The following is an 11,194-nucleotide window of genomic DNA, read 5'->3' on the forward strand; positions in this document are numbered from 1 at the left end:
CACATGGTCACTTGCACCTTAACTACCCTGTGGGCACCTTGAGGCATGTGCATGTGGTGGTGGTGGGGGGGGGGGATATTTTGAGGTTAAACAGACAGGAAAAATCATTATTCAATAAGGTATTAACTGATCCCTTTATCCAGCGTGGGCATTTCATCCATCCCAACACCATCCCTAATGCATTCACATACCTCTTCAAGAACACTCTTTTGTTCCAAATGAGGAAACCAGAGGAATACGTTTTTTTAAAGAACAGACTCAGGAAAGCAGTCTCTGTGAAGAGAGTAAGTGGGACACGCGGAAGTGCACCCTCTTTCCTATTTCAGGCACCCTTGCTGCCCTTCCTTGGCCCTGGCCACAGATCTGGTTTCCTTCTGCCATTTAGAAGCCAGGGCTTTTACTTTTCTTCCTAGTAGAACATCAGCCCCTGTAGCTCTTCATCTCCCCCTGGTGTTCGTCTCCTGCCATTTCGGATTATTGTATTGACAGTAGGGGGAGTTGGAAGGCCAAGCCATAGGGGAGCAAAGAGAAGAAATTATGGGGGCTTCTAATCAGTGATATTGGGGGGAAATGGGATGGGTGCCTGACAGGGCTCCATTTTTTTTCTTTTAAATCTCCTTTTCCTTGCCAATCCCTCACGGATCTTTCTTTCTCACTGTAGAGGCAAAGAATATGAGTCAAAAAAATAAATAAAGACTTGGCGGAGGGGAGGGGGCTGGAGTAAGAGAGAAGCAGGTTGATGCCAAAATAATTTGACCCAGAGTCTGGGGGAGCCACGAGGGAGGGTGTCCCCTTGTTTGATCAGGACTAAGAAATCAGAGAGACATAAAAGGAAAACGAAGTGAACAATGAAAAAAAAATTCCCCCCCGCGCCCCCCCCCCCAGCACACAATACAATCTATTTAAACTGCAGCTCATACTTATCATACCAATGGTATGACTTTTTTTCTGGAGTCCCTCTTCTGATTCTTGAACTCTGGGGCTTGCAGCTTGCTAAAGGGGAAGCAGACTCCGGCCCTGCACGGGCAGGTTTACCAAAGGTCTCTAAGGGGTATTTTCTTTTTCTTAGCCCGGCCCCTGGATTGTCAGACGGCGGGCGTCTGCCTCTGAAGTCCGCAGTGATTTCCTTCAGAGCGCGGCCTTATCTCTGGCTGCACGTTGCCTGTTGGTGACTAATAACACAATAACATTGTCTAGGGCTGGAATAAAGTTGGAGTTGTTTACCCCCACTCTATAGGGGTGCAATATAAAAAGCCGGCCCGAGAGCTGTCCAAGTCAGACGCGCTTCTGCCGCGGAGCCGGAGCCAGCGAGCGAGCGAGCGGGTCCGGGTCTCCGCTGCGGCTGTCCCTGCGCTCGGCCGCCGCGTGCGCTCGCAGAACGCCTCTCCTGCCTTCTCGGCTGGCAGAAAGGGCTTTTTAAATTATTTTTAATTTTTAATTTTTTTTTTTTTTTTTGCCCGTGAAAGGGCACTTAAGCTGGAAGGATCGCTTTGAGATCTGAATAGCTAGAAGCGCTTCTAGGGAACCGAAGCTCTTTTCTTCTGAGTTCAGTTGGCGAAGGCGGTTTTTTTTTTTTTTTTTTTTTTGGTTTATCCTCTTTTTTTTTCCAGAATGGATTATTTCCCCATGATTTTCTCTCTGCTGCTGGTGGTTTTCCAAGGAGCTTCAGAAACAGGTAGGCAAGGCGGACTCGGGAATCTGGGAACACGAATGTCTTCCGATCCACCTTCCTGACGTTCTTGCTTCTGTTTTCTAACCTTCTCTTTATTATTGCGGCTCAGAGAGCAAAAGTATCTGGGAAGGCGCGCTCCACGGTATTGAAGTTTCTAGTGGAAAAAAAAAAAAATTCGATTCAAGACCAATCAGCTTTCAAATGACTTTTTAAAATTATTATTGCAAAATGTATTTTCTTGACTTTTAAAAAAAAATAACTCAAGAAAAAGTGAAGAGCAGCTGCCGTTTAGCCAAACGTACAGTTTGCAATACGTGTGTTCATACAGGTACATGGTATGCTCAGGATCTTATTATATCTTATTTGAACACTGCCTCAATAGTGTGTTAATGTGTAAAGTATTTAAACATTCCAGCTTCAAGCCAAGGAATTTTATTCAAGTCACTCAAGCACTATGTGAGCTGTAAAATCACCTGCAGAAGGACAGTGTGTGGAATAACCCCCTAGGCGGTTTCAGGATGGAGCAGATGTTTTCTTTAAAATTTGTCATTATTGACTTTAGGTTTCTTTTGGCAGATTTTTGGCACCCCAAACAGTGTGAGCTCTATTTTCAGTTGTATTCACCTGTCCTGGGAGGGAAGCTGGGATAATTCTTAGCTGCTTAAGGATTTAGACAGTATGTGTGCATCTTTTTTTTTTTTTTTTTTTTTTTTTTTTTAGGGTCAGTGCACTTTTTTTGTCTTTTCATGACCCTGACCAAAGAGAAAGGACGTCAAGAGAATGAAAATCCTGGAATGTGTCTGATCATTTGAAATGTACAAAATCAGGCAGATAAGCTGCATGGCCAGATTGTCTGTAGGAAGAGGCAATGCTGAGTTAGGGAAGAGGGAGATGGTGCATCCCACCGTCACGCTGCAGAGGGATTGTGGATTCAAAGTCCTCAGGACCTTTCCTAGGTCTCTTAAGTGGCTTCTTGGTCAAGGTTTCTGTGGTTTCCCACCTGAAATGAATATTGCAGAGTTAATTTCTCTGCTGTCTCTAATCACGTCTCTGGTTGGTTTCAAGTGGTCTGTATCATACTATCATATATCATCTGGACCACTCTACTCTGTGCCCTGTATAAAGTGTAAAGTGGTTTGTACCCCCTAAAGAGAAGCACACCCTGTGTGGGGAAGTGGTCCCAAAGACAGGAATAGTCAATATGTTTTAATTGTCATCAGCCAATTTTAAGCCACCCTGGGTTGTGCTGTCCTATGAAGTTCCAAGCAGAGGCCAACTCAAATTTCAGGTAGAGAGTATTTTGAAGCATTTCCTTGAAGGGTTCTTCCAGGGGGCTGGTAAGTCCCTGTTCAGGTGTTTATCTCTTGTGCATTTGTATAATCTTCCTGCAGGTGGATAAGCCAGCCAGGGTAAAGGTGAAGTCATGTTAAGGAGGGAAAAAAAAAAAAAAAAAAAAAAAAAGAAAGAAATCCTTTCCTTCTGTTGTGTTTTTGACTAAGAACAGTTGTAACCTTCATCTGCTCTGATCTGCTGTGCTAAATCTGGTGTCAACACTGTGATTCAGCCTGTCTGTGGGCACCGGAGGAGACGTCCCTCATTGACCTGCTTTTTCTCTCCTCTCTCTCTGCAGCTGTCTTGGGAGCTGAGCTCATCGCCGGGGCTGAAAGTGGAGGGGACAAGTCCCCTCCCAACACAACCTTGAGGCCCCACCGGTTCAAGCGCTGCTCCTGCTCGTCCCTGATGGATAAGGAGTGTGTCTACTTCTGCCACCTGGACATCATCTGGGTCAACACTCCCGAGTGAGTCTCTAGAGGGCATCGTAACTCCAGTCTTCCCTAACGTGACTCCCCCAGAGCCCCGTTACCAGCATTCCTGTGCTGGGAGTACCTGGCTTGGGATCCGAAGGCACCCCTTCTGACGATGGGGAGGTGCATTAGTGGACACGATACTCAGACAGGACAGCTTGCTTCTTAACCACTGAGAAGAGGGTCTCCTGATGCCCTGTGGCTCAGGCCACTCCTTATGGGATAGAAAGAAGGGCTGATGACAAGCCACAAGTCAGCTTCTGAGCACTGCAGATGAGAATCTAAGTGAGGAAGGTCAGCGGTGGGTGCAGACTGAGTCTGGGGAGTACGTTGCCCAGGTCCTGTGTGGGTTAGGCCCACCTCTGCTTCTCATAGGAGGGTTCAGGGTCAGAGGAAGAAGGGATCGCAGAGAGTTAGGATCCGATGCTTTCATTTTACTTACAGAAAAACTAATATCCCAAATACTGATGTCCCTTGTACAGGAGTAAGTTTGTGGCAGAACTAGAACAGGATCGTGGATCTCCTTTTTCTGTACTTTCTCTTTAGAAAAGCCTATTTTAAGACAGAAATAGAAATACCACCCTTGGGTGTCTCTTCGCCTTCTAAGAGTAAAGAAAAGCTGTGTTCTCCCTTCTGCCCTGAAAACCAGTTTATCCATCAGAAGTAAAAAGTGAGCACATTGTGGCCTATGTTATGGCAAGAAATGACCAAAATCCAAACCAGACTGAACCAAACCACCATGGGCCTTGTACTTCCTTAGTGAAGTGGTTCTTCCAAAAAAGAGAACTTTATTCTTTAGGTGAGAGTCAAAATGGACCCCTTGCAAATTCTTGGCAAACCTTCTGACATAAGTCCTACTGCCATGGGGCTTCACCAAACTCCAAGAGAAATGTGCAAACTTGTGCCTCCTTCCCACAGCATTACCATTATCCTATAATATCGAAATTGAAAATAGAGTTTAAAAATCTTATAAATCCGGGTTTTGCCTTAAGATCTCTGCTCTCTGCTCCTCCCCTTGAGCAGCTGTTACCTTAATAGCATTTTAGAAAAGGAAGAAAATATGAAACAGACACAAGAACAGAGATTTCATGATTTGGGACAAAAAAAAAAAACAATAAAAAACAATGTTGCCTAAATGGAAAAGAAATTGAACTTTGTTAAGAGTTGTGATGACCCTTCATTGAATCAGAAAAACTGGTTTTCCCCTGGGTGGGCGTACACGCTCAGGTCAACGACGGGCATGTGTCCCCAGTGGTTGCCACACTGTATATTCTTCAGTAACTCTCCCCAGTGCTGGGTGACTAGCTCCCTGTGTGTCCCGTGTATTGGGTTTGCCCCAAAGAGTATGCCATTAGGAAGACTATTAATCATGCTGATGTTTCTCTCTTTCCACAACAGGCGCATCGTTCCCTATGGGCTCGGAAGCCCTTCCAGGTCCAAACGATCCTTGAAGGACTTGTTTCCCATAAAGGCAGCAGAGCACGGGGGCAGATGCAAGTGTGCCAGCCAAAAAGACAAGAAGTGCCAGACCTTCTGCCAAGCAGGGAAGGATCTCAGGTGAGTAGAAGCACCTCTGCTCCTCAGTGCATTGTGCAGCCTCCCGCCATCCTCCCCGAGGAGGCTCCTTTTAGAGAGAGTTGCAGGGGTGTGGAGGGTCAAGTTGAATCTGAAGGTTCCATTGCTGAAATGTGTTTCCCTGGGTGTTTTTACAGGGCCCAAGACACGATGGAGAAGGCCTGGAATAACCGTAAGAGAGGAAAAGACTGTTCCAAATTTGACAAGAAGTGCATCTATCAGCAGCTGGTGGCGGGAATAAAAATCAGAAGGTAAGACGCTCCTAAGAACAGTCGCCCTGCTCACCAGTGCCCACGGCCCGCGTGGCAGTCCCTCCTGCCCACGTTTGGGAAAGGGCTTTGGATACAGCGGCAAAGGGGCTCTTTACAGGTGTCCCTTAAAGAGAGTGAAGAAATCCCTTTCAAATATTTTGATGAAGCCCTCAGTACTTTAGCAAATAGATTTTCCCAAGCAAAATAAACCCAGAGACACCTCTGTTGTTGGACCATGTCCAGTCTTTGCCTGAGTACAAGTATTTGCTTCTTTCCTTAAGAAATTAAAAAAAAAAAAAAAAAAAAAAATTTCAGGGAGAGGACTTTTTTATTTTTTTTTTTAAGTCTAAGTGCCAGATATAGTCAAGTTCTTTCAAAAGTGGCAGTTATTCAAATGGCCAGAGGGGCAATAACATCATGAGGAAGGGCTGGTGAGATTTGAAACATGTTCGTTTTTCAGGTTCTTTTTTTTTTTTAAATAGAGGAAGGCATGCGTGGAAAGTCAATGCCGTACCCAAAGTTCTCTCATTTCTTAGTCTGTTGTGGGCTGGGATGGAGGAGCCATCTGGATGAAGCAATCTCGTGGGATTGCTATGGGCAACTCCGCAATGATGACCCCTCCAAGTCCTGAAGGTTTTGGAACGCTCCAGCTTGAGGGAGGCAGCTTAGGTTCAGATCTGTCACGTGTCCTTCATATCCCTATTATGGTCTATGGAAACTCTTCCTAGAAACCCAAGGGCAAGGAGTTCTGTGATCAAAGTGTTCAGAACCCAGGCGTGGCAGTGCTGAGCCCCTTCTGGCTTGTTTATGACTGACGTGGAGGATAGCTCAGCCAGTGTTCCTTCTCACCTGCCATGGCACACTCTGTATTTATCTCAGGCCACGAGACTACAGGGGCTGAACTGACCTGAAAAATTATTTTTTCTAGTAGTTTGTACCTTGTGCATGGTTACATCAACATGACAGCTCTTCCCTCTTTTTTTTTTTTTCTTGCAAACAAAGAAAACAGGACTGCAAACAAACAAGCCCGATATTTAAAAATTGCCATAAAGTCTTTTCTTTGAGCCTACCCATATGCCTTCTCTTTTTTCCTTTCTTTTTGACTCTTGTCTTCAATTTATCATGTGATGTAGAAGATTCCTATAACTATTGTGCCAAGTTTCTCCATAGTAGCAGAGGTGGAAATGAGGCTACAGAAAATATTCAAACACCCCTGGCTTATTTTAAAATCGTACTTAATGGCCAATTCACCTTAGACACGACTGTATGAACTCTCTCCCCGTTTTTAGGCAAAAGGGCAGGCTTTATTTTCACAATGGTAATAGATGCCAGTTGAGGTTTTATCGAAAACCTGTTTATCACTGTTGTGGTCCATGGTGAAAGTTCAGGAACCAGGTCTAGATTTGTTTGTGCCAGATTCTAATTTTAGAAATTTCTTGGGCCAAGAGTGATTTCTTCTTTATTTTTGTAACATTTTTTTTTCCTTCCGTCTTGTTTTAATAGGTTGGATGCCATCAGAAACAGTATCAAAACATCTTTTCGTGTTGCGAAGCAAAAAGCCGAATCTTCCAGAGAGAAGAATGTGACCCACAACAGAACACATTGATTACAAATCTTCTGGGGCCCATGTGAAGCCATCGCCTCCTGAGAGAGAGAGAGTCCCGTGGCTGACACTCTTCTCCTACCGCAGTGGCTGGGATCAGAGCAAGAGAACTTTCCCTGCCTAGACTACTTCTACTCCAGACTGGCAAAGGACCAGCGTCCTCATTCTGAACATTCCAAGAAAGGTTAAAGCGTCCCCAACCTGTCTTCATGGGCTCCATTGGTAGTAACTGCTTTTGTGTCTCAGGTCTTTGGGAAAGACAAGGGACTGCTCAGAAAGCAGAGACACCGTGACACCCGTGACATCTGAATGGGGTGGCATCCTCCCGATGGAGGAAGGAGATTCCATACCCGGGTGGAGTTTCTGAAGAAAGTCCTAAGGGAGCATTTGTGTCTGACTCAGGCACCGGGCACATTTCAGGGAGAAACTCCAAAGTCCATGCAAAGATTTTTCTAAGGTCTGAACAAATTGAAAACAAAGGACTAGTAAAAAAGAGGGGGAAAAAAAAGACTTTGTTTTTAAGTCATAAAGTGCAAAAGTGAAAGAAACTGTTACTACTGTAAATCGGGATGAGTTTCATGAGTATGAGTCTACCTCACCTATCTTGCACTCCGGCAGATGTGCTTTCCACTTTTAATTCTCGCCTCCCGCGATCCTTTCCCTTCCTCCCAGCACCCTCAACTTCCCATGCTAAATCCTGGTCCTGCTGATGTCTGGTCCCATGTGTCAGGGGTAGATAAACATTCCGATGTGCTTATCTTCTAGCTCTGATCCGTAAGAAAAAGATGACCCTTGAACGAGGAGACTCCCGTACCTTGAGTTTGGGGAACACAATGGTATAGGGGTGTTTATGAAAGATACAGGGAAGGAGATGTTGGTTCTGCTTTAAAGCAGTAAAACTATTTTCTTTTATATAACCGACGAATGGAAGAGGTTAGATTGAATTCTGATGTACTTATTTTTTTATAGATATTTATATTCAAACAATTTATTCCTTATATTTACCATGTTGAATATATGTCTGGGCAGGCCATATTGGTCTATGTATTTTTTTAAAATGTGTATTTCTGAATGAAATCGAGAACATGCTTTGTTTTGCCGGTCAAGGTAATGATTTTAGAAAATAAATATTTTTTTTCCCTACTGTACTGAATTTTGAATCATTTCTGAAACTCTTTTGAAGAGCGGGCCAAGGGGGATAAGAATTACCAAGGGAAAAGGCTCAAGATGGTTTCCTAGAAAGGTGGTAGGAGGAGGAAAGGAGTCCAGGCTGATCCAGAGAGACTGTGGTTTACATCTTAAAAGTTGTTTTTAGGTGGCGTTACAGCAAAATCAACACAAAACGAAAAAATATGTATATAAATAAATAAAATGAAGCAGCTTTAACTTCTCTGTCCTCCCTTGGATGTTGTGTCCTACTTCCCTGTCACCTGAAAGACTCTCCAGAGACTGTATCCATTTACGTCACTCCTCCAGCTACGGGACAGGATCCAGGTGGTGATAGGTGCTTTCTCCATATGAAGGGGCTGGCGGAAGTAATGGAAAGACGACCCCTGACAAGACACCCAGTGGCACGCCGTTCAACATCGCAGTCACTCCTGGAAATGGCCCATCTGTCAGAGCCAGGAGAGAGCAAGGTTCCTGCTGGCTGCTTATTTGCTCAGATTAAGAATTTTGTTTATTGAGGAACACTGAGTACCATGGCTTCTTCATGGTAGTGCAGGACTGGCCAGGTGCCCGTGGCAGCAGAGACACCAGGTGCTGGTCCTGAGTCACCTGCCCTGCAGCACCACTCTCCTCTCCACTGCAGGCGCCAACAGGGTTGTGAATGGCCATTACCCACAAAAGCTCCTGGGAGCTGGGAGAAGCCTCACCGCCTTCTCTAGGAGTGGCTGAAAGGAGGCCGCCACTCAACAGGCATTAGCTCCTGGAGATCACTGACCAGTGACCCAGCAGGGGGACAACCCTGGGGTTGGCAATTCTCACCCCCCTTGGCCCAGTCTTATCTGTTTAATGAGGCGGTGGGGGGATCTTTCTAACAGCTCCCCAAAACGGTCTGAGGTTACATGAAGACGTTGAAGGGGCACAAAGAAAACAGACCCCAACTTGGGGATGAAACAGGGACCCTGGGATGGGAGGGGCGCTGAGTAGAAGAGTTCCAAAGACCACACGGCAAGGAAGAGCGGTGGAGTTGTTTTGCTGGTTTGTTTTCATCAGCCCGACTTTTCCATCCTCTCTCCCTGTGCTCCCTGCGTCAGTCACTAGCAAGGAAAAGGAAAGGTGTCTGGCAGCTCCCGAGGACTCGAGGACCAGCCGTAAGGCGCATTGGGAGGATCTTCAGAAACTCCCATTTTCCAAACAGAGCAGAGAGTCCACAATACTCAAGGGCCATACAAAGTGCGGGTTAGGCTGACGGGCTGGTCTCTCACTCTTCCTGCTGTTTTTCCAGTAAAAGCCCAGTTTCTGGAAGGCCCCTTCAAACAGATTTCTCCCTTCACACTAATGGCCCAGCAGAGCTTTGATCTCCGGACTCCAAGCGCCAGCAGACCCTGAGCCCCTAGTGGACCCCGGGCAGGGAGAAGTGACCTTTGGCAGGAGGAGTGGGGAGAGGACCCCACTAATGGGAGCTCACTTTCTCCCCAGGGATTGGCTTCTTTTATGATAGAAACTACAGGCTTAACCACCTGTGCTTTCCCAAAGCAACTCAGGGAATTATACTGAACTAGAGTTGCCCCAGGAAGACTCTTGCTCATGTAGAAAAATAGAAAAACTTTAATTTTTTTTTCCCTGTGAAAAAGCCAAGGTCCAGAGAGGGAAACGATTGACCCAAGATCACACAGTAAGCTATAAGCTGGGGCATCTCTGGCGACAGAACTCTTCAGTTCTGGAGAGCTTGCTGTTTCACCCAAAGGCATCTAGAGGTCAGCGGAAACAGATGTCCCAGCAAACCTTAATGAAGGGTTCTGTATAGTAAATGCAAAAGCACTCTATGAAAGCTTTGCCTCCCAGCCTTACTGATAGTGGTTGGGAGACTCATCTCCTCAAGATGAAAGAGAAGAATCAGGGCTGGGGGTGCAGCTCAGGAGTACAGCCCACGGCTTCCTGTTCAAACCCCAGCCCGGCCAAAATAAAAATACAGGGAAAGAGAAAAGGGGCTTTGAGAGGCAAACACACCTTACTGCATCATTAAGTAAATTTCTACAGGCAGAATAGAGTACGAAGATTAGTACTAAAAATCTAATTATCATTGTTTTAGATTTAATTACCAAATGATGATTCCATAATATGAGTGAAAGGGAATTCTTTGGGTCATTTCTCTTTCATTCTATAGTGAAAGGCCAATTATGTTTTTAAAAAATTCTATGTCTAAAATCTTCGAAAATGCTTTTCAAGCCAAGTTCTCAATGTGCAAATCTGCGCTGTCTCCATTCCGTGTTCTCAGTGGGGTTCCTCCCACCCTGTCTTCCTCCCCCATTTTCACTCAGTTCTGGGGTCCTGAGTCTGAAGCTCAGGACAGCAAGTGTCTTCGCTCCGGTGACCTCCCGGGTTTAACCACAACCCCGCATCTTTGCAGAGAACTTGGTTTTGCATGACCTTTCCACATTCCTTCTCCCATTTGACCCTTCACCACACAATCCTTTCAGGAAGTTCATGGGACAGCCAAGGACAGGGACATCTGGAAAGGGTGAGTGACTTGTCCACGGTCCTCCATCATCAGACGAACAGCAAAATGAAACTCAAAATTCCTGACCCCTTTTTCTTAAATTTACTGCATCAGAGGCATAGCATGGGTACTAGGGACTGGAGAAATGTAGATTCTCTCCAGATTGTCCATGAGCTTAGTGGAAATTAGTTTTTTTATTTTATTTTATTTTTTTCTGGGGCAGATCAATGCTCTACATGTCCTCTGAGCCCTAGCAGGACAAAAATTCCACTTGCCTAACATTGGGTGTATTAAGTCCTCCTTATTAGGATGACGCACAGTTGGTAGAGAGCTTGCTGTAATGTACCGTGTCTGTCCCTGAATCTGGCACCAGGAAGGACATGGGAAGAAATTACATCGATGCCCGTGACGGCAGGGGCTGTCCAGTTCCCTTCAACCCCGGGCAATAATCAGAAAAAGAGTTGGAACTGGTGCCACTGGATAATGAAAAGAGAAGGGCCTAGGCCTGGGGACACCAGATGATGGAAATGATGGATCCCAAGAATGACAGGTTTTCCACAGCTGGAAGGGGCGGCCCATCAGGAATCTGACATGCAGCTTTACTGGCTCAGGAGCTTCCATGTC

General features: G+C 45.6%; 1 protein-coding gene across 1 annotated transcript; it reads left to right on the forward strand.

The window, feature by feature from the left end:
- Positions 1 to 1,082: 1,082 nt before the first annotated feature.
- Edn1 (endothelin 1) lies at positions 1,083 to 8,054 on the forward strand. Its single transcript, XM_076857910.1, has 5 exons — positions 1,083 to 1,675; positions 3,303 to 3,471; positions 4,876 to 5,034; positions 5,190 to 5,303; positions 6,807 to 8,054. Exons 1-5 carry the CDS (start codon positions 1,612 to 1,614, stop codon positions 6,907 to 6,909), a joined length of 609 nt encoding a protein of 202 aa, XP_076714025.1. The 5' UTR covers positions 1,083 to 1,611; the 3' UTR covers positions 6,910 to 8,054.
- The last annotated feature ends 3,140 nt before the right edge of the window (positions 8,055 to 11,194 follow it).

This window comes from Callospermophilus lateralis, chromosome 6, assembly GCF_048772815.1.
Source record: "Callospermophilus lateralis isolate mCalLat2 chromosome 6, mCalLat2.hap1, whole genome shotgun sequence".
NCBI lineage: Eukaryota > Metazoa > Chordata > Mammalia > Rodentia > Sciuridae > Callospermophilus > Callospermophilus lateralis.